This window comes from Synchiropus splendidus, chromosome 14 (genome assembly GCF_027744825.2).
Source record: "Synchiropus splendidus isolate RoL2022-P1 chromosome 14, RoL_Sspl_1.0, whole genome shotgun sequence".
In the NCBI taxonomy this organism is placed as follows: Eukaryota; Metazoa; Chordata; class Actinopteri; order Syngnathiformes; family Callionymidae; genus Synchiropus; species Synchiropus splendidus.
This window is the reverse complement of record NC_071347.1, coordinates 1,060,566-1,084,256: the sequence shown is the minus strand read 5'-3', so window position 1 is coordinate 1,084,256 and position 23,691 is coordinate 1,060,566. Positions and strand designations below refer to the sequence as shown.

Here is a 23,691-nt window from a genome sequence, read left to right as displayed (position 1 = left end):
TTATGGGCAACTGTGTGGGCCGTGAGACAGTTCTGACACTATATTGGTGCATCTTCTTTCAAGATCGTAACTGATCATAAGCCCCTGCTCAGTCTACGTGCCATGTCAATTGACAAGGATCCTACTGGATGGAGAGCACAATGGCTGCTGGAATTGGACCCTTTTAACTGGACTATACAAACACAAAGATGGCCCACAAGACACTAATGCAGACGCTCTTTCTCGGCGTCCTCATGTGTCAGGAGAGGAAGTGATGTTCTTACTGTTCGGTGTTGTTGAAGTTGGCGACCGGGAAAGAAGAAATAAAGACGTGCATTGCACACTTGAGAGAACTGCACCCTCCTTGTAATCATTCACATCGAAGTAAAGACACGGCTACAATAATAATTAAAAGCAGAACGCAGAAATAGTGGCTGATATGTCGCATGAGATTATACAGCAGGAATAGCAGTGAACAATTTGGGTCACACTGAAATTATTCTTTTTTGCAGTATGTCTCAATCTCTAAATATTTTCACTCTGGTAGGAGTATACACCTTTGATGTATCTTCCGCGTGTCAGTTTATTCATGAGAGTGACTACCAAACAACCCACAAATTAAAATAAAAAAGAATTTATTCCCTGACAGAGTCTTTTAATTACCCGAACAGAGTTCTGGCCTGACGCCCGACTTAGCATTACCGAGACACCAAAGACTGTCTGCACCACAGGGCTAAAAAAAGCTAATGGCTCACGTGACGCCTCACTTCAAAACTTTATTGACACTCATAGACAATCAAAGTTTGCTCCGTTTCTAACTAAACTAACTAACTAAATGCAGAACCAAATAAATGCAGTCCAAGAAAATAAAAAAATAAAAAAAGAAATAAAGAATCATTGTTGTTATGACGCTCAGAATCAGAATCTGCTTTATATAATAATAGAAGTAACTAATAAATAAATAAATAACCCACAAACAACAAGGGCTGATCACAAATTCATCAATCTCAAGACCGAGGGGAAGAAGCTGTACCTGTGACAGGAGGTTCTGGTCTGGATTGACCGTACCCCCCTGCCAGAGGGAAGAGAGACAAATAGTCTATGACCAGGGTGAGAAGGTTCGGCTCTGATCCGACCTGCACGTCTCGAGTTCCCGGAGACATACAGGTCACGAAGAGGTGGCAGTCTGCAACCGATCACCTTCTCAGCACAGCACACAATGCGCTGCAGTCTGCTCTTGTCCCTGGAGGTGGTGCTGCTGTACCACACGGTGATATAGGAAGTGAGGATGGACTCGATGATGGCTGTGTAGAAAGAACTCAGCAACTTCCAGCAACTTCGTTGTCAGTCGTAGTTTCCTTAGCTGCCACAAGAAGAACATTCTCTGCTGGGCCTTCCTGATGAGGGACCTGATGGTCAGCTCCCATTTGAGGTCTTTCGTGATGGTGGTTCCCAGGAAGCAGAAGGAGTCCACAATGGGAATGGACAAACCAGCCAACATGAGAAGGGACGGAGGAGCTGTAATTCTCCTGAAGTCCACGATCATCTCCACTGTTTTCTGGGCGTTCAGCTCCAGATTGCTGTGGCTGCACCAGGACACCAGCCGCTCCACCTCCCTCCTGTAAGCCAACTCATCTTCACGGACTGGCGGCTGAAGCTGCAGCAGTTGGTGTACAAGGAGAAGAGCCATGGACAGAGAACACAGCCCTGAGGAGACCAGATGTTGAGGGAGTATCGGAGACACTCGTCCCCAGCTGCACCCACTGACTTGGCTGGTCAGGAAGTCCGTAATCCATCTGCAGAGGGAGTCAGGCACATTGAGCAGGCGAAGCTTGTCTTCAAGCAGAGCTGGGAGAATTGCTTTGAAAGCACAGCTCAAGTCCTTAAACGGGTTCCTGGTGCTGGATGCTCCAGAACGAAATGAAGGCCCTGGTTTACCGCATCGTCCACAGATCTGCTGGCTGTGTAGGCAAACTGCATTGAGTCTAGGAGGGGAGCAGTGATAGACTTCTGGTAGGATAGGACCAGGCGCTCAAAGGACTTCATGACCACAGACGTCAGTGCCACCACTCTGTAGTCATTCAGTCCTATGATCCTAGGTTTCTTTGCGACAGGGAGAATAGTGGAGGATTTAAAGCATGCTGGGACATAACAAAGACAAAGGAAAAGACAGACCAAATAAGGGGGGTCTGTGGTCCTTGATTCTTCAGCACAACACAATGTCTTCCTTACTGTCTCTATTCTTGACAATTGCTCGATGGGCACTTAATGACATTTCCGAAAGGTTTCTCTGGCACCAGAACAACAACTTGGAGGAGTCTACTTGTAACGATTAGAATTTTTGTTAAATTTCTGCAAAAATGTGTTTATAGTAACTTCATATGCATTTTTTCTGCGGTGTGAACAGGAAATTCCCCCGAGTCTGTATTGCGATCTGCTGTGGAATGTCGCGCTGTCTGGTGTTCCTCAGAGAAAGTAATATTGAGTTAACTACAACTAATCCTGAATGGTGAAATTGTGCATCCTAGAAATAAGCACCATATGCTGAATTCTAGATAACTACTTGAAATTAGCATTATTCTGTACCACCCCAAAACTTTCTTTAGCTGTTCATCATGCTCACTCGTGTCTCTGCCATGGACAACAATGTCATCCACAGCTATTGCTACATCATGTAGGCCTTCCAGGGTCTCCACCATTTTCATTTGAAATATTTTGGGTGCACTGGAGATTAGTGATGTGCAGATCGATCCTGAAATATCGATACCTACAATACCGGATCTTGATTCTCTAAAATCGATTCTCAAACCAAAATATTGATGCTCAAGTATTTTGAGGTAATATATCCTTGACAGAAACACGAAGGAAAGTAACTGAACTATTGAGATCCTGTCTAAACACGCAGTTGGTGGGAACTTTTCTTCCGCCTGTTATACAGCCCAAGCACGCTGCTCAGAGCCAGTCACAGTCAACACTCAATCGTGGTCAGTTCTCCGGAATGGATGACTGTAAGCGGAGCCATGTGTGGCGCTACTTCACCGCCACAAACAACTAAGAATGTGTGTGACGTCTGTCGAAAAACAATTGTATGTTGTGGCAACACAACAAACATGGTGAAACACTTAAGGTTAAACCACGCAGTTGAGTACTATGCATCGATGAGGTCGAGTGTTCAGCGTCCGCCTCAGGTGTGGCTGCCAGGACAAGACAGACGTCTCAGGCACAGTCATTCCATGCAGCAGGCAGGCAATATCCAGATAAAGTGATAAATAAAATTATATAATCATAAAGTAACAGTAAGTGTGCCGCTGAAATAATCACTGAAATAATCTCATCCATCCAACTTTAGCCCAGATTCGTTCATGTAAAGCCCAGGTAGTTCACCATTTAAAGTTGATCTTTTAAATTATACAGCGCAATGGCAATAAAACATCCTTGGTGAAAAATGTACAAGGAAAGATGAGGGAGGAAAGAGAAAAGATGAATAAAACACAGTTTGACATTAATTAATTAATTAATATTAATTTAACAGTGCAATTACTGTGGCATTGTTTAAATATTTTACCAGTAATTTCAGTTATGAGTTGCCAGTATAATAATTGTTTGTACACCCTTTTTGTAGACAGTTGAACCTAATAAGATCAAGTATTTAGTGCTGAGTAGTCCCACAGTGGTGGTGGCGATTTTTCCCATCGCAATTAATGGAAAAAGAAATAATGCATTCCAAGCCTTAAAATAGGCTTTTGTAGGAGTGAATGCAGAGTGTCTGCTGCAGGTGCACTGTTCGTCTATGTGTGTGGCCGCTGCATGTGGGAGGGGTTGCTGAGTGAGTGACGTCTCTCCAGAAGTGAAGAGGTGCCTGGTGCATGTCCAGCTCTGAATGTGCGCTTCTGTGCAGTTTGGCTGTGACAAAGTCATAAACCAAGCTCTGTCCCAGACTCGCCTCATCCCTGTCCAAGCTCCAGCCGACAACAGGACATAAAACCCTGGAGTGCACGCTCCAGCCTTGGAGGTGTCAGAGCGAGCGCCTCCCTTATGACACTCTACCACGGTCCCGTGCGGAGACAGGAAAGGTTTTACCTCTCAATATGAAGAAAAAACAGTCAGTAAATGTAGCTAACGGGACACGTCTGCATACAGAGGCTGCGTTATACACAATAACAAAGTGCATTGTGGGTCAACTTATGTTTTTTCGTATAAGTTCGTAATCAGAAGCAAAAAAATCTCGCAATTTTTGTTCGAACTCCGATTTGTTCTAAGTCCAGGACATTCGAAAAGTGAGATACCACTGTAGTTTTCTTCAAGGAGTGGAGGCTGATATCCGCCTCCTTTTGGGGAAAAAGAAATAAAGCCAGTGACTTTGATGAAAATTTATTTTTCCCATGAGCTCCCAAGTAGCTAACAGGATATTAAGACAAAAAATGAAGGTGTGACACAACTGTTAAAACAGTGCTAAGAAAGTCTTTTGGAAACTATAGGGAAAGAAAACGGCTGGGCAGAGAAAAGGTTGTTGAGAAAGTTGTTATGCCCAAAGGCAGGACCGCCTGGGGCTTCTGAAATGAGGAGGAAAATGTGGAATATCGCTCATGGTTTAAGGTACCTCAACTTTAAATAAGCATGAAGTTATCCACAAAATTGGAGAAGGCAACTGTACCAAGTCAAAAATCAATGTTTAAAATAAGATAACTTCAAACACTTTTATCTTGTAAAGAACCACATAATTGGCATAATGCTGAGGAGGCGAGGGACACGGCCACTGCTCCAATACTTCATCCAATATTCTTCTTTCATGTGAAAATGTTGCAAAGGAACAAGCTCAGTGCTTCTATTGATTTAATGATATGGTGAGTTAAAATTTTCATGCACTTTACATGCATGATTTAACCCAACAATGGAAAATTAAAAAATATATATGAATTAAAAGCAGTAGAGTATGAACACTAATGAGAGTTAAGAAACAGGTAATAGAGACAGTTATGTTATCGTCATTTTAAATTGTTGCCAGCACAGCAGCCTACATTCGAGCATGGATTAATTCTTGTTGCCCAATAAGTCTCCCCCCATCAACTGCTGAAGCAGTTGCCATAGCAACCCGTTTTCTCTGAAGCAGTTTCTGGAATAAGGAGGAGGAGCAGTGTCTTTACACTGGTTGTACTCTGGTGAGACGAACAGACTCTTTCAAAGTGACACATTTTATAGTTAAGGGAGAAAATACATGGTGGTGGACTGAACACCGGCAGAGGACACATTTTATTGTTATGTTGATTTTATTATAGACAGTGGCATTCAATGACAGTTGAACTGCTTAAGTAACACAGTCTGACAAGTGTGTTCAGTGGTTATGCTCTTTCACTAAAATCATTTCACTCAATGGATCACAGAGAATAAAATCAGTTTGAGAGATGGACAATGACTGGTTACTGACCGCCTGGGTTAAGGTACAGGTACGGCCACAGCATCACCATAAGGTGGATGATGGTTGTCCCAATAACATCATTGATCATTGATGGCCATTTCATATTTAGGGCATAAGAATATGGTGATTTCTGAAGCTAAAGACTAATAATCAATAATCAATAATCTAGGACTCCAAAGTGTATTTCATATGAAAAGACAACAAAACACAATATATCGGAAAATGAAAGACAACAAAATGTTATGCATTGCCCGCTGCCTATTTGAATTGCTTAATAGGTGGGGGCACCTTGATGTCCAGACCCTTTTCCAGCCTCTTCTCGGACTCAATCAAGTAATTCACGCCATCCACCACAGTCTGCACCAGTTGGACCTGAAAAGAGGAATGTCCAACATAAGCTAAAGTGTTTGATATATGGATAGTGACCATCCAGTGTCATTTAATATAATAAAAAATATTTTAATGGGCCCAGGAGTGCGGAGAGAAAACTGATCACACAATTATTCTGTTATTGTCTGTTGCACCTTAAATTCGAACACGAGATATTGAATAATAGCATGTCTTATTTAGTTGTGAGACAGTCACAATTTGTGTACCTCAGACTGTCCCAAGCGGTCCAGGTTGGAAATGTCAAACACACCACCCACTGCAGCGGTATCAACTCCACCCGTCCCCCTCTTCTGCAGGCGCAGGTTCTCCAGGATCTTAGTGAAGCGTGGATCCTTGCAGGTGAAAGGAACTCAGTGTCTGAACCTGAACTCTTATTACTTTATTATTTGAAAAAAAATGAAACCTTAACTAGCCTTAAAAATGCAATTACACAAGAGCATTCTTTGTTACCTTGCCCAGCAGTGGCAACTTCACATGAACCCCTGCTCTGAGACCTGTGCCCAGGTTGGAGGGGCAGGTGAGGATGTATCCCAGTCTCTCATTCCACATGAACTCCCATCCTCTCTCTTTGATCAGATGCTCCACCTGTTGAGGATAGATAGGGAGAACGAATGGCTAACGTGTAATAAAAATCTAATAAAGACAACTTGCTGACTGTTGAATGAGCAGTCTCAGTCCGACAGAAAACCTCAAAAAAGGATTTGCACAGACAGCCTTAACCAACTTAAACACTTTTAAGAGACACTATGCTGCTCATTCCAAGCCCTGATCGCTAAATCTGCCTATTGAGCCAGCTGAATCTGCAGTAGTAAGTATGGTTACATGCAGAGTGTAGCCTGACTAAGACAATAGCTCCATTAGGTCGCCCAGTCTGATTGCATCACGTTCTCCCAGTTTACATGGTGGTAGTGTCATGGAATTGCTAAGAAATCACATCATCTAATCCTCTTTTGAGAACAAAAGATCAAAATGGCCAGTGTGAATATGACTGATCTGCAGATCATCATCGCTGCGAGTTACAAAACACAGCTGGTCTCTCATGTGTTCGCCGCAGACATCGGCCAATACCGAGGAACACATCTACTGCATCAGGTTACACACACAACCTCTTGATTGTAAACAAGGTTATTAGACATCAGTTGACCGTGTCTAAGTTTACTACTAGTCAAGCTAGTAGGTTACATGCAGACTTAGTGGAGCTATTGACATGTGGAAAAATAGCAGTCGGTTAAAGAGTTGTTGTTAATAGACATGTTGGAAATGAAAAAAAATATGATATACCTATTTCCTTATTTGTATAGTATTTTTCACATTGATAAATCGATTTGATCACACAGTCAAGTCTTTAGCTGTGCCTTACACATGAGGTATTCAACTTTCTTATAATGATTAAGTGCAACGGTTATGACACAAGGGGCAAATAAAAATGGATGGTAGGGCGAAGTTGGAACGTTGGCCATGGTAGACAATCCTGCTGTGACGTATTGATGTATTTTTATTCAATACAAATTAATACATTGAAGCAGTTTTGTATTTATTTTGTACACTTTATGATTGCATTCACAATGAAATTTTGTACCAAACAATATGATGCACTTATATGCATGTTTTCAAATTGAGTTGTCAGACTACCAAGATAAAGACTTTAGAGCATGGATCTTATCAACATTCTCTTTACTATAGGTCTCAAAATAAACATGTTATTAATACACCACGAGTAGTCAGATTGAAGACAAACCTATCTGGAGCACAGAATGACTAAATGAAGTACCTTTGCACTGGCATCTATTTTTCTAGAGTGTGTGCACAGAACTGAGTAAGGCACCGGACATATGTACTGCCAGGCTGAAAGCAGCATCAATGTGCTCAACTATTAGATACTGTCATGACTCATCAGAATTAACAGGTTTCAAATTTCATATTCTCTCTTTGCTGTGTTCAAACAAAATGAAATAAAAGGTCTTCAGAAAATGAGAGAATAATTGGATTTGTTTTATGTGATCATTTGACAGGCTTAATGTCTCCTGAATTTCTCATGTACAACAACTTACCTCCTTCAGCCCTCGACAGAACCTTTCGAACACTCTCTTCATGTTGCCTCCCTTTTCCATTGAAATGACTCTGGTGTGATCTTCCTCATTAATCCAGACCAAAAAGGTTTTCTGATTGTTGTGCCTGCACACAAAAGCGTAAACATGGAGACATTTCTTTTTTTCTGTATTGCTCCTTGCTTTCTTAAGCGTTCTTGTTGAAACTTTTCCATTTTTCATCTCAGGTCCTTTTGGCTGCATTCTTTCTTTACATTAGAGATCTATGCTGATGCGTTGAGTAGTACATGTCTCGCTGCAGAGCCGTGCAAAATGCTCCTCTTCTGTCTTGTGATGGCTTTTAGCACCGCAAAGCTTACGGCTAACAAGACTTCTCACTTCAAAACTTTACTGACACACGTAGAGCATCAAAGTTAGCTTTGTCGTTCAAACGTTGGCTAAAAACTAAACGCAGAACCAAATAAATGCACTCCAAAACGTGAAGACAAAGAATAATTGCGAGATGAGGAAAAACAATGAAGAAACTAGAATAAAATCATGCAAAAGAGTGTGATAAAATTGAAACACTATTTCGACTAAGCAAAATCGTGATTTGGCCAAGCTTCCTCTGGTGGTGTGCCTACCCATTATTTTTAAAAAAGGTTTAAAAACACTGAGTTACTCTTTCATCAAAGTGTGGGAAAGAGTAATTGAGTCTAGGCTAAGAGGAGAGGTCACCATTAGTGAGCAGCTGTAAGGCTTCATGGCGAGAAAAAGCACAGCGGGTCCATTGTTTGCTCTGCACTGCGTCTTAATAGATCTAGATCTATGGGCAGTTAGTTCCACAAAGGGCCGAAGTGGGTGCAGGTCACAACAAATCAAGAGGACCCTTCTTCACCTTTTTCTGTTACTTACCAGATGCCACGAGCATCGGGCCAGTCCCGTGCCATGCCCGCACATGTCAGTAAAGGAGACACAGGCTTATCAAATAGAAAGTGGTCCTGGCCAACAAGAACAGAAAAAGATTATCAATAACATTTCAGTTCTGGCTTCACCAGACAGTGTTTTATTTATACAGATGGTGGTTAGTCATGTTATATTTAGGGAGAAAACATTGAGAATCATTAAACTTTGGGCAGGACATTCACATTGCCACTCACCACCGGAAATTAGCTTGGATCATTCAACTTGCCAAAGCGTGAAAATATTCCCAAATTCTACAAGTTACTAGCCATGTAACATGCCATTTAAGATCACACACATTTGCTGGATGCCATGGATAAACGCACGTAATATGTGTCCCACCATATTTTAAAAAAGTAATTTGACTTCATATATCAACATATTCCTATTCATTATGATGTTGTAACTTGATCTCTCAGTGACCCTGTGTTCAAACTGCAGGGCTTAATGCTCAGTTTGGATGTTTTAAATAAATTTCACGAGGTTGTTCACATTACAAGCAAAGGCGACTTATATGTGTCTCCAGCGTATCTTGCATGCACACTGGAACACACAATGATGTTGCATACAGCAAGCATTCTCTGCTTTTGTAAACATGGAAGCGTATCTGACAATTAATTTATATCCAAGGCTACGTTCAGACTGCAGCCTGAAGTGACAAAAATCAGATTTTTTTTGCCCCTGTGCGACCTATGTCTAATCTTTTAATACCAGTCTGAATGGATATGTCTTCAATTCGATATGTATCCGATCTTTTGACATGAGACTTCAGTCTGAACGACCAGGTGGCATTCAGCTGACAAACATGGCAAAGAGCGCTCACAAACATCCTGGACAGAAATTGTGAATGAGCTTACGTCAGAATCCCACTACTCTTTGCTACTCTTTTGAGAGTCCACGCCCACATGTTTAACTGTATGGACATTGCTGCTATTACACAACAAAACATTGGCTCGTTTCTGTCTTAACCTCCTCCTTAAAATTAATGATGTATGTTGTGTTTGCCTCCTGTAGGAAAGTGATTTTGCATGTTTGCCCATGTTTACAAACACTGAGCTTGCTCGCTGTGTGTGATGTTGTTGTGTCCTCCAACGCACATGCAGCACTTTGGTGGTATTTAACTTTCACATTGGAGACACATACATGTTGCATTTGACTTCAAATGTGAACAACCTAAAACAAAAAACAGATTTCTTAAAAAAGCAAATGAATGTTGCCCAAGTGACCTGGATTACAATTGATATAATCAGATCTGCGTCATTCAGACTGTCACAAAAAGATCAGATACAGGACAGGGGCAAAACATCACTTCAGGCTGAAGTTTGAACATAGCCTATGAGTGATCCCCTTTTATGCAGACTGTTACTGTTTTCATAGCAGAAAATTGACGTGTATGTAGCAGTGGGGTTGCCCCTTGTATGCAATACCTGTAAAATATATCTGTTAACAGTAGCAACTTCAATGGTTCATAGAATTGAATACTTCAAAGGATTACACTCTTAATTAATGAATTAACTGTCAATCATAACATTGTTCTGTTCATGTTGCATCCCTATCCATCACAAGATCAACTTAATCTCACTTACATCTATGAGCTGCTGCTGCTCCTGATCTGTCATCTGGGAGAGGCTGAAGTACTTCCCGGTCAAATCGCCTTTGAGACCAGCCAGAGCATCTACAACCACCTTTTCTACCTCTCTCCGCTCAGCCCTGGTGCATGCAGGGGGGAGACTCAAGCCCCGGATGCTGCGGCCTGTTCTCACCCTGGATGAAATGACGTACCGTTCATCAAATTGGCCTGAGGTGATCTGAAATGGAAAAAAAGAGGTTCTCATCCTCAGATTAAGAAAAGAAATTAAGTTTTTTTACACCTTCCCCTTCATCCTTGATGACACCCTTTTGTTACACATCACACCTGACACTTCTCCAATTATTCCATCCTGCCTGCACCCGCTTCTTCACCTCTTTCTCACACTCCATTGCTCTGGACAGTTGAGCCCAAGGACTTAAAATCCACCACCTTCTTTATCTCTGCATCCTGTAACTTCACCTGTCCACTTGGGTCCCTCTCATTCACACACATGTATTCTGTCTTACTGCGGCTAACCTTCATTTCTCTCCTTTCTAAGACATACCTCCACCTCTCTAGCTTATCTTCCACTTGCTCCCTGCTCTCAACACAGATCACAATATCATCCGCAAACATCATCGTCCAAGGGGCTTCTTGTCTAACCTCATCAGTCAACCTGTCCAACAAGAAGGGGCTCAGAGCTGAGCCATGGTGCAATCCCACCTCCACCTTGAACTCCTCTGTTGCACCTGCAGCACACGTCACCACTGTCTTACACCTGGCATACATATCCTGCACCACTCCAACATACTTCTCTGCCACTCCAGACTTCCTCATACAATACCACAACTTTTCTCTTGGCACTTTGTCGTACGCTTTCTCGAGGTCCACAAAGACCTGGAGAGCTCCTTCTGACCTTCTCTGTACTTCTCCATGAACATCCTCAAAGCAAACACTGCATCTGTGGTGCTTTTTCGGCATGAAGCCAAACTGTGGCTCACATATGCTAACTTCTGCCCGTAGTCTACTTTTCACCACTCTTTCCCACAACTTCATTGTATGGCTCATCAACTCACTTCAGCCTTACTAATTTTTGCTACCTCCTGGTCCATGGTCACTCCTTCAACTCTTTGTTCTCTCCCATTTTCCTCATTCATCAGCTCTTCAAAGTACTCTTTCCATGTTGCCAACACACTTCTGTTATCAGTCAAAACATTTCCCTCTCTATCCTTGATCACCCAAACTTGCTGCACGTCCTTCCCATCTCTATCTCTCTGACTTACAAACCTCTCTCAACGTACCACTTTTTGTTAGCGAACCTCTTCCTTTGCACACACTCCTATACTTCTTTGTTCTATCGCCAAGTCTCCTTATCCACTTTTCTTCCAGATGACACACCAAGAACTCTTCTACCTGTCTCCCTGATCACCTCAGCCGTAGTTGTCCAGTCATCTGGAAGTCCTTCATGGCCACCCAAAGCCTGCTTCAATCCCTCCCTGAAGGCAACACAAGACTCTTCCTCTTTCAGCTTCCTCCTGAATAAATCTAATGATAATAAATGAAGTCAGCAAAGTTCTGACAGGTCCTGCCTCCTCACTGCAGCAACGCCCACACGGTCGTGATGCGGTGACCATTAGCTTGTGTCAAGAAAAGATGAGCGGTGGCGCACTGTGTGCTGCACACAGAAAAGAGATTGACATTGTTGTCCATTATAAATCTTTTAATGATGGCCAGCATCAAAGGGCTTCCCAGCAAGTCATTATTTAACCAAGGAAATATGTCTCAACATGGCTCAAAAGCCATCGCTCTGCCATGAAAGCCATGAGTACAAACACTGTATTTGGAAATCTATGTTGACTACCTGATTATCCACCTTCACCCTGCAGTCACTTGTGTTCCATCCTTCAGTTCACGGTCATCGTCATGGCCATGGTCATAGCTCCACTCTTCCAGAAATATAAGTGCTCATAATCACTGACAAGCTATTCATCAATGTCCGTCATGTATTTCATTATTAGTACCAATATTATGGCATTCATGGTTAGTATTATTGTAATAACACAAATTGAGTCTCCAAGAATGCCCTCTAGATACATGAATTAGTGAGTGTGACAGTGCCAATGAAGTGTTGAAGACAGGTGTCGCTCCAGGATGTATCACTCTAGGATGGGTGTGAAAAAGTATGGCCGTATAGCCTCTGCAAAACAATTGGCGGCGAGGCCCCAATGTTCTTTGCAAGGCTTCCGCAGAAAGATTGACAGGACTAATAGCCATCTTGCTAGAAGCAGAGAGCTTCAACTTTTTATCATCCGATTCCCTACAGGGACACACCTTCAACTGCACACCACCGTACATATAATATGGATCTCTCTCTTTGTGCTGGGTGCCAATAATGGAATGGTTGGAACTCAAAATGAATTCTTGGAACCCAATACTCGGGTGAACCAAGGCATTGGTAAACTCAGGTACCACTGTACTGTGTATAGCAGGAGGTTAGCTTGGTACCTTGCTGGCGTCCAAGTCAGTGGGGTGGGTCATTGTTTGTGGGTCATAGCCATTGTGTCTCTCTTTGATGACAGGGTCCATAAGGTCACCAAATACCTGTAGACAAGACATATTAGACAAGAAACGCTTCAGGATGTCTGAAAAATATAGCTTTGATTTATAAAATGATCGGACAATGGATTTAGTTAATAATAATTACTTCACTCTTCACTTTAAAATTAACTACAAACACTGTGTTTGTGTGTTGTTTGGAACAGCGTTGTGTGACCTAGAGGGATTCAGCCAGAGCTAACAAAGTGAACAAATACAGACACTGGATTGGATCAGTTTCATCCCTAGTTTTAATAACACTTCTGTAATATGCAGTTCAATGAAAAAAATATTGATTAACTATCGTTACCATCGCACATCTCCATATATATTGGACAAATGGCCTTAATCACAAATGTAGCCTCCAAAACATTTCTCATGTACATAATTTACAAGATGACAAATGCACTTTGATGAAGCAAACATGTCAGCTACAAGGTCATCACTCTAAGAATTTATCTGTGGTTGAATTGTGTGGTTTATTCAAGCATACAAACTACGAATAGTCATAGTGCAAGGTAAATCTTCAGAATGAATGTTTTCACTTGAATCCTGACCTCATAAGACTCCTCATCTCCAGCCACCATCCCCACCGTCTTGATAAAGGGATGCCCTGGGTTGTCCACTCCAGTCTGGATGGCCTGGTCCAGTGTGTAACCATTTGGAGTCGTCTTATCACAAAGCTTGGCATAGATAGCTGGGGTCAGGTGACTGGCCATGCAGTTGTTGTGTCTACGTAGGTCTGGATACTCAGCGCTAGATAAAAAGAGTTTGAGCAGGTTAGACCTCTTTTTAAAAGAGTAGAAAGGTAGTTAGACACACATCAATGGTATCCATAACACATTAGCATACTGTTTCAGTGTATTAGGATTACTGAATTTGAAATACAATTGACCCCTCAGAACTTATTGTTTATCTACTCTACATCTTATTTTGCACAAACAAAAGAAGTACTGTAGCATGGGAAAACCAAGGCAATGCACTTGTAATATTAGCAATGGTGTAATTTTCTTCTGGTTTTATGTTTTAGCTTCATTCCTAATCTGTCTCTTCTGTGATTTCTTGTTTCGCAGTTAATGACTCACAGCTGGAACCAAATGGTTAATTAACACAGCTGCATGCTCCATGCTCCATTTTTGGTGGTGAAAATGTGGTTGTCTTGTGTTTTATTTATTTTTTCCCTTCATTTTCACATTGTATTTATTTCATTGATTGGTGCTTCAGTTTTTCATGTAAATAAAAATGTTTCAATGCCTTTTTATATATACATTTTTTTTTTTATATTTTGAGTCCCTCTGCCGTCCATATTGAGTTTCACAGTTACAATTACATTACACATTTTTTCCTCAGTACTGTATCTTGCCTCCCAAAGTAGCTTCCCTCCATGCAATTTTCCCAAAACTACTGTGGCCAGGAAAGCTCACAGCATATGCAAAACGCCGCAACAAATGCAAACACTGAAATGCAACAACATGAACTCAAACAAAATCAGCAACAAATTCAGACGCTACAACACAACAACATTAACCCGCAACATTGCAACATCAACCGGTAAGAAAGTCACAATGGAAGTGTTTGTTTGTGGTGCAATGTCGCTTTCTGGTTTTCTGAAATCTACTATCTCACTTTTTGGTAATGTCGTGGCTAATTGTCCTTGTGTTGAAGCATTTGAATTTGTTGCAGCTTTTGCAGAAGTGCTTTTGCAGATGTGTTGTTGTGTTTTGGTGGTTGCACGTGTTGTGGCTTTTGTCATATAAATGTTACGCATGTGGTAGAAAGTGCCATCAAATCCTTCATTTCATTTTTCTGTGGCTCATTAAAACAAGAAAGAAAAACTATTGTACCTGCTGGATGTGATGTCACCATCCAGCGGCAGGTAGGACACATTTGGTACTTACATTGGCACAATAGTGACAACAATAGTGTGGGATACAAAGAGGAATTTGACATTGACTCGCTTTGGGTGCAAGACCTTGAACCATCTTGGTGAAATACCTGCAGTCAGTATGTATGAAAATTCAGGAAAGAAATTGCCAAAATTAAAGCAGAAGCACGCATTTTCTTCAATGTAAAGCTGAGTTAATTTCCAAGATTGGTAATGTGGAAATCCACCAAACCTCTTCTGGGCGAATCATACCCACAGGCACATTACCGAAGGAAGATGTAACACGTTCTGAAACCTTCAGAAGTCGTGAAATGACGTGCAATGACGTGGTCAAAAAGAGTAATGATTCACTCACTCTTCTCTCACTCAAAAAAAGTACTCTTACTGCATCCAACAATCGTGTTGATTAACACACAACGTTCCTTGAAAACGATTCTGGAATGTCGAGTGTGATGCTCATGAGATGTTGCGTCTCATAACTCTGGGATGGTTGAGAAGAGTTATGGCTGAATAGCCACTACAAATACTGATGTATCCCGACTGCTTTGTTTTTGATAATGCCTGTTGCAACAAGCAAATAAAACACAGAGAAGTGCAACTTGCAAAAAAGGGAGTTATCGCTAGGGATGGACCAAACGAAAGAGACGCATTGACGCAAGCAATGAGTCAGTAAGTAAAATGAGTTAATGGGAGAAATTGACCAGCTGAAAACTGCTGAGAACTGCAGAAAGGTACAAGACTGGGGTGCAACAGCAGCAGTGAGGAAACCAGCAGAAGAGCGTGTTAAGGACATCTGCACCAAGAAAAGAACATGGAGACGGACAGAATGCCGAAGTGAATTAAAACCCCCATATTATGGCAAGCAAAGTCATTGGTATGTTATGACTAAAAGGCTGTTATGTTGACAAGACAACCGGTGGTGTTGGTCTGGGCCCATCATTTTCTTCGGCTTCATCTTTCTGAGCTGGGTCCTCACCTCCATTTAATCTTCAATTAATTTGGATTCGCATTTAATTTTATGGCTTGACCTTCAGCCAATGACGAAGCGCCCTGTCGTCACGTGTTCCACTCGTGATGTGAACGCGGTAGTGATAGGTTGGCCACAGGATAGAAACTGAAGGAATATGGATGACAAACCGGGAACTAGTTACGAGAATCAGTCCACCAATCAGTCTCAAAACGAACGTGTTCGCAAAAAAAGGCTTGCATTCGGTTGTGTTATTTGTTCGGTTGCTGTATTTTGCGTTTTTCACTCATCTCAGCACCACAAGGTAACACCACACATTAGTGATGCACCGATCGATTGGTCACCGTTTGTGATTGGCCCAAAAACCTGATCGGAGCATCCTTACCACAAATCTTTATCAGCACCTCAAACATCATATGTTTGATGCTGCAACATTGTTTTGTCATGGTTTATGTGTGCAATAAAATAAAATAAGTAAAATTGTGACTCATATTTTCTCCCAAAACGTGCAGGCCCAATTTACTGTACAGTAAGTGTGGTGGGTTGCAGTCATTGTCGGTGTTATGCAACATATTTTAATAATAATCATATATATATACTCCTTGTTCCCTGCGGTAAATTGGCTCTCTGTCGTTCGGTCTCTCATTTTGTGTGCTAGCTAGCTTGTTTTTGGTTATTTTGTCTTAAACCCTGGTGCCTGAGTTGGTGTTTTTGTCTCTTCGTGTTTCGTGGTGTGTTTTTTGACTATCTCCGTTCATTGTACTTTTGTCTCTCAGTTTCCAGATTTAAGTTTGTTTCTCCCGGTTCGGTGACGCTTTCCGTTGGACTGTTATTCATGTTTATGGACTTCTGCTAGTTTGGTTACTCCGTTTGGACATTTAGACTTTGCTTTGTTTCTCCCGGTTCGGTGACGCTTTCTGTTGTGATTTTGTTGTTCAATTATTAAAATATTATTTCGAACTCGCTCCTGCCTCCCTGTGACTTTCACCACTTGCACTTGGGTCCCGCTCCCACGTCCTGGACTCGTGACATATCCTTAATAGTCGTCAAAAAACTGATTCCATATTCATCCATATATGTTCAGAAAGTGATGTCTATATATCATTACGTATAGTCATGCATTATACTGCAGAAATATGCACTTATTGTTCATTAAATACACGCACACACATATGCATGTGTGAAAGAAATGTTCTGTAAAAAATTCCTTCCACTGTTCAAAAATGTACTTGGGAAAGTCTTGAGGAAATTTGGCGTTCATAGGGAGGCAATAATTTACGTCCTCCACTGTAGGTGCCTTATACTGTACAGGTAGCACTGCTTAGTGGTGCGTAAATGATAAATCATAAAGCGACACAATGGCACACTGTGCTGATACAGTGCTGATACTGTGTCACTCAATACTGACACCTGCTGGACCTTAAAAATCCCTGCAGGCAAAAGACTTGACAGACTGAATTGACGCTTATTTGAAGTATTTGCATTCATTATTATTCCAGTTCTTTAAATAAAGTGACCATGTATCATAATGTGAAAAATGTGAAAACGATGTGAATGAGAATGCGTGTGGAGTCTTGGTTTTTACAAATTTTTATTTAAAAATGTTTTTAATTTTTCCAAATGAAATTATACATTGAAATTAATTTCAATTTGAAAACAACAAGACAAGTCCAAAATCTGAGACAAACTGAGTAATGATCAAAATAAATACATTATTCCCAGATGTGAGATCAAAATGGTCCCACACGGCAGACAACTTGCGATTCCCTTGGAGCTGCAAGGAACTGTGAGATTAGATTGTTTCAGCGCTTTCTTACAAACACAGCTCTGTGTGTTTTTGACGAGTCGACACGGTCACATGATTGTCTTAAAGCAGTACGTGCACAGACGCAGGGAGTGCTCTGTGAGCTCAGCAAGCGTGCCGGCGGATCGGCGTAGCGGGACCCATCACGAGCACTGCTGTCTCTGGGTGGTGTTGTTGAAAAGCTTTACATCAAAATCAGTCAGTGTTTAGCTCTGTGCCCCCAAACCAGGTGCATTCTTGTGTCTTTAGACAGTGTCTTTCCACTGAGAATGTGTCAGTGCTCACTAGCATTGAGTTATCAGGCCTGTTATGCAAGCTGGTCAAACAAAGTAATTGTGGGCATTTTCCAAAACAAACATTTGCCGAGTGATGGTTTTGAGCCTGTGAATGATTAAAATCACTGTAAATGGCAATACGATTATTTAAATTAATTGAATTCAGTGTTTGTCACCAACTAATGAGAAATTCATACTTTGTAGTACAGACTGTACCATACTCTGTCACACACCATACCATCGCCTGGATGCTGCCGCTTCGAGCGGTACTTCAGGCGGAACCGCAGCCAGTTGGACGACCTGTCAGTCCGGATCAGTGGCCGAATACAGGACACCAAGTACCCATGGTCTGTCCTCTGCTGAACGTCTGTCTTTGGTCAGCAACTTGATGTGTAGTTATGTACGCCAAATGATGTACAAGTCTTTCTGAACTGTCTGCAAATGGCCTCTTCAGAGTAGTTGTACTGCAGCCAAGTGGATTATGATCTGTTTCATAATCCTTAATCCAAATTCCACGATGGTCAATTAATTCCCCTTCTTTCGGGTATGTGACGGCTACATTTCGCAAATGATGAAAGACACTACATTGGTTACAATTTACATTTAATGTTGGATCTATTGTATGGTTGGCTGGAAGCCTGTATAATATATTTTGTATAGTATAGCATCATCACTGCTATAGGAGTATAGCAGTGATGATGCAAAATGTCTTTTTTATGATAACTGTCATGGAATGATTAACTAATAGGAGACTACAGATCAGTGTTCATTCACTAGTTGAACTCTGTCCCAATTAATATGACTGTTTGGTCATTCGGGCTACCTTACCTGGTCATACTCAAAATTAGGGCCAGATTTGATCACGTTTAATAATTGTGGAAAACAATGGACGATTTTGAATAACCCGGGCCATAACCCCATTTCTCAACTAAACACCAATAAGCTGGCCTCCTTAAAAAACTTTTCCTTCCTGACCACCAGAGATCGCATGATGACGCTAAAGACTGGATGAAATGTGACTGATCAAAACGTAGCATGCAGGTGGCGTTTACGTGGAGATGGAAACAATGCCGTTTTGTTTGCCTCCTGAATCTGAAACTTTTGAAAATGCCCAGAGTGGAAGCATTCATAAATGCTGTGCACCATGTCTCAAAGTCCCGATACAAGCGGCAAGTATGTAAATATTTCATGTACACAGCAAAGTCTAAAGAGATTCACCAGACTGCGACGTGTCACATGGAATGTAATGTTTTTCGGTTGTTCTTTTGACAGAATAGTTGCAGCATTCTGCAATGTTTTTCTCCTCCTTTTAAGAGGTATGTAAAAATACTGCTGAAATAAAATGATTCAATGGTTCATTTTTTGACATCATGTACACACAAGGTCTCATCATTTTGATTACAAATTCAGTGTCGATCCATGTGATCGGTATCAGTGATTGAAGGCAGAAATCCTGATTGGAGCATCCCTAATTTTGAGGGCTACTGGTATTGAAGATTGGGTTTGAGGGTTAAGATAGGAATTGGAACACAACATGAGCTGTTCTCTGTTTTTATTTATCTTTTTTTTAAATTAAATACATTTCCTTTCTGGCATACAAATCAAAATTTACGGCGACAAAAAGTGGTCAAATTCTGACTCACAAAATGGAAAAACCCTGTGTACCGCGTAAAATGGAGTCCGATTGCACCCCAATTTTTCCACAAATCAGTATCTGCATCACACAACACCAAATATCTCCTTCTCAATGAGTTCATAAAGTTTACTGTGTCCTGAGGAATGTTCTCCCTCTCCTCCAGAACAGAGATACACAGATCCTGCACCGTGAATGGCGCTTGTACTTGTTATCGTACGCGTCTGACCAGAACATCCCACACTCTTTCCAACTTATGGGAACGGTTTTATAATTATAAAATAAATATTTCTTAATAGTCATTTAAAAAGTAAATATATTATTCATCATTGTAGCTGGAATAATAATGTGAAACCTGCTGGCCATGTTGCATTGATGGGTTCATCCAATTAATTATTTGTTCTTGCTCAAAGTTTATATATTTATTTTAGAATATTATATATTATAAGTCTGTTTTATCGGTTGTGTATTCTATACCAGTGATTCTCAACCATAGGGCCCAGGCCCATAGTTGGGCCGCGAGCGCCTCCCTGAGGGCCGCTAAAAGTTTTGGGTTTTACACGTCAGGGCCATGAGGGCCTCGAGATTCTCAGCTTTAATACATTTGCCACATACAGTGGCAGTCGTGTGTCATTATATTTACTTGACAGCTGCAAATTTGTGATGGTTATTATGGATAAGTTTTGAAAAGAAAAAATGATAAAGAACGTGATGCCACCTCCATATGAGTAAAAACTGTTCATGAAAGCAAATTAATTTGAAAATTTTATGCCGATACTTTCATTTACACTTCACAAGGATCTTCTTCAGAGTTTATTTTGAAAGTAGCATATATTATTTTATGATTTTAATTTTGTTCAGTATTTTATGATTCAATTTTCTCAACAGTTTGCATTAAGTGTATTTTTTTTATTTCGTAAATTTGCTGAATATGACTTGCACCTGGTTCTGCTGCTGGTTGGACTTTTGATGATCACATGGTTTCATGTCATTTCACAAGGTTTAGGTTTGTTTACACGTAAATAGATTAAATCAAGAGTAACTAATCTAGTTCTATTCCTTGAATGGGCCCGGTCCCATTTGTTCTGGAAAAGGTGGGCCCAGAGATTAAAAAAAAAAAAAAAAAAAAGGCTAAGAACCCCTGTTCTATTCTGTGTTTAATGTTGCGATGATGTCCACACACTATATTTTCTCTTAGCTTATCACACACTGTCAAGACATCTGAACAGTTCACATGCAGAACATAAATAGTGCGTTCACTTGCACTTAAATGGGAATATGCTTTGCTGGTCATGTGTCCAATATAAATCCTGTAAACAGTTTAGAAAGATTGCTTGGTCTCTGCATGGCCGTTTTTTGAAAAAAACATACGAATCAGATGTCATGAAGTGGTACTATTATTTAAGTAAAATGATTTACCTACACAAGGTAGGAGTGGAGAGTTGCCTCTGTTGTAGATTTGCTTTTTTTGTTTGAGTTGGGAGTTTTAAGTTTTAATTTTCTACATTTGATGACTGAGTTTATCCGATGTTATGAATAATTACTGAAATTTTCCTTTGTTGTTTGTATGATGCCAATGTGTATAAATGATGGTAGCTCCCATTGTTTTCATTATAGTTTTCTTTACATTCTTGGAATTTAGAAAAAAAAAGTCATCACTTATGTGCCATGTATAGATATGGGATATGGAAGAATAATCCAGGTAGATGTGGCAAGAACTGCTATATTTCCGTTGCCATTATCAGAGTAGCAGATAAGCTTTTATTGGTCTGGAGCCACAGTACTGTTCCGCAAGTGTGCTTCAAGACACGTACACAAGCTCACACCCACAGAAGTACAATGCAAAACTGGTGTACAGTTCCCCCTCCCCTTCAGGTTTGAGTTAAATGAGTGTTTAATGGTTTGAAGAATTAAAAGAAAAATAAAAGAAAGAAAATGACAAAAACATAAATATGTCAATATGTTAATATTTACTGATTAACGTTGTACAAAGAGAAACTCTTCAGTTCAATGTTTTCATATTTAATTTCATGATCTTCCCTCTTAATGTAAAAAAGAAAATGAATTACACTTTGCACAATTGTGTCTGCAAACAAGAGGTTACTCCATGATAATTCATTGCACATTTCTGACACATAACAGTCCACAATGGGCCTATTTGAATGGAAATTAATCTGAAAGAATTCTGTGACCACACCGTTAAGGGATGAAATAGCATGAGCTAGGTGACTTCAGGCGTCAATGTACGTCGAGGTTGTAAGTCAACTGGTGTAATCGCACAGCAGCAGCTTGGTTGACAAGCTCCAACACCCGCCATTTTAATTTCCTAATTCAGAATTCCGTTGAATGTAAGCCTCGTGTGGGGTCTTTTTCAGTCTCATTTCTCAAGTGAAAAAATAAACAAATAATGACATAAAATGAGGAAAGAAAAAAAAACCGTTTCACGGATATGACAAACAGAATCCACAGGGGTTGGATCGCAGACACCCATGGCTTTTGGCATCTTACCTGGCGGGGTACATCCTCCGTGCCGAAGCTCCGGAGGTGACATTGTGCCGCTGCAGCAGAAATCCGGCCGTCACCGACCCACCGACCACCGACAAAATCGCAATGTTCCTTTTGGAGGCAAATACTCTGTTAAAGATACTGGTCATCTTAAAGGGATGTTTTTCTTCCGTGGATAGTAGGAAAAAAGGTGGCGACTCCGCAGCGGAGAGGCAAGTGGATGTATGCGCAGAGGAGGCGTCAGAGTCGGAATTGCAGAGGGACAATCATAGAAGACGGCTGCTGCCATTCACAATAAAAGCTGTGTGTGTTGTTACTACAATAATAATAACCAGCATCATCAACTACATCACGATGACACTAAATTAAATTGATGCTGAAGTATATTACGTTACGTAAAAATACGTCTTTTTTTCCAGGTAGGGGAAACTATTTTCATTTTCGAAGGTGTAATACAGAGAGTTTAATGTAAAGTGCATTTAAAATCAGATCAAATACAGGCCATAAAGCTGTAAACTACTGTAAGTAGGGGCAACGTTTTGGATCTAAAAAACGTTTTTTCTCAAACAAAATGCTGTATCTACAGTTAAAATTTTAAGTTAAATTAAGAAAAGCCATACTTGAAAGAAATGTGAAAAAAGTGGTGTTACAGTAAAAAGAAGTATAGCTTTCTTGAAGATGATTTTATACTTTACTTGAGCATATTAGCCCATATCATTTAATTACTTCTCTTCAAGGTAGGTCATTGCTATAGAATATAGTATGAACACCCAGAATAATAAAGTGAACTCCTAAAGAAGCAGTGTAGACCTACATAAATTTATCACGTTCAGCAAGTGATGAATGGTTGAAGCAATTGACAGCACAGAAAATTAATTTGAAAAACTAACTTAAATGTGAAATAGTCTGAATTTAACATTTTACAGTGATATAAACAGCTTAGTTGCTCAGCGGTGAAATAACAGTTAGTACTGTCATGTAATTACTTCATGTTTTATGCAAAAGATGAATTGATATTCAAAATATATTTGGGATAAGAAAATTCAAATAGAATTCTGTCATTCCTTTGTCATTGACCACAGTGTTGCATTTTATTTAACATAGCAGGAAATGATGAAAAACCTAACACAACAAAATAACCCTGACCATCCAGCAAGTGCAAAAGGAATCTGTAAACATATCCTTTGCTTTACCACACAAAAATAGACATTAAGGACAGTGGTATCAAGACCATCTATGAAGTGAGGAGTTCTCTGATTTTCTTCTTTCCTCTATAGAATTTATAAAATTGATAATAAACACAAACACTAGACCTTTGCAGTACAATTAATATTACATGCAAAATACAGAGGTCAAAGGTAGAAGAAGTTCTTATCTACTTCCGTGAATTCACTTGTGAACATGGTGCAGCCTCAAAACAGACACTACAGAGTGTTGGTTGTAAAAGCCAGACTACACTGTGCGAAAATAATGCTTCCTCTGTTCTGACACCTTCAAAGCTCTCCCTACTGGGACCTAGCCAATCACCCGCTGCTGTGCTGCTGTGACCACCTTCACTGAATCATATGATGGAACCATCAACCAACGATTTTTTCTTCAGCACAAGAAGGTGGTAGCTCTCATCAAATGTCACTGGTACCACTTCTGTGACCAGGTTGGCACAATAGAGAGAGTTTTCTCAG

The 23,691-nt window shown here is 40.6% G+C and overlaps 1 protein-coding gene across 1 annotated transcript; it reads right to left on the bottom strand.

The window, feature by feature from the left end:
* Positions 1–4,369: 4,369 nt before the first annotated feature.
* LOC128770995 (creatine kinase U-type, mitochondrial-like) lies at positions 4,370–22,256 on the bottom strand. Its single transcript, XM_053886058.1, has 9 exons — positions 22,013–22,256; positions 13,498–13,696; positions 12,851–12,946; positions 10,362–10,583; positions 8,728–8,813; positions 7,837–7,960; positions 6,236–6,370; positions 5,992–6,117; positions 4,370–5,767 (listed from the first exon to the last, which is right to left on the bottom strand). The coding sequence occupies exons 1-9, from the start codon at positions 22,156–22,158 to the stop codon at positions 5,654–5,656; spliced, it is 1,248 nt and encodes a 415-aa protein (XP_053742033.1). The 5' UTR covers positions 22,159–22,256; the 3' UTR covers positions 4,370–5,653.
* Positions 22,257–23,691: the final 1,435 nt, after the last annotated feature.

Excerpts from the sequence above, each read along its gene's own strand:
- LOC128770995 (XM_053886058.1), bottom strand. The coding sequence starts at position 22,158 with ATGACCAGTATCTTTAACAGAGTATTTGCCTCCAAAAGGAACATTGCG. Across the intron at positions 8,814-10,361 it reads AGCAGCAGCAGCTCATAGAT|GACCACTTTCTATTTGATAA; the intron begins GTAAGTGAGATT and ends CTTGTTGGCCAG. Across the intron at positions 7,961-8,727 it reads CCCGATGCTCGTGGCATCTG|GCACAACAATCAGAAAACCT; the intron begins GTAAGTAACAGA and ends TTTTGTGTGCAG.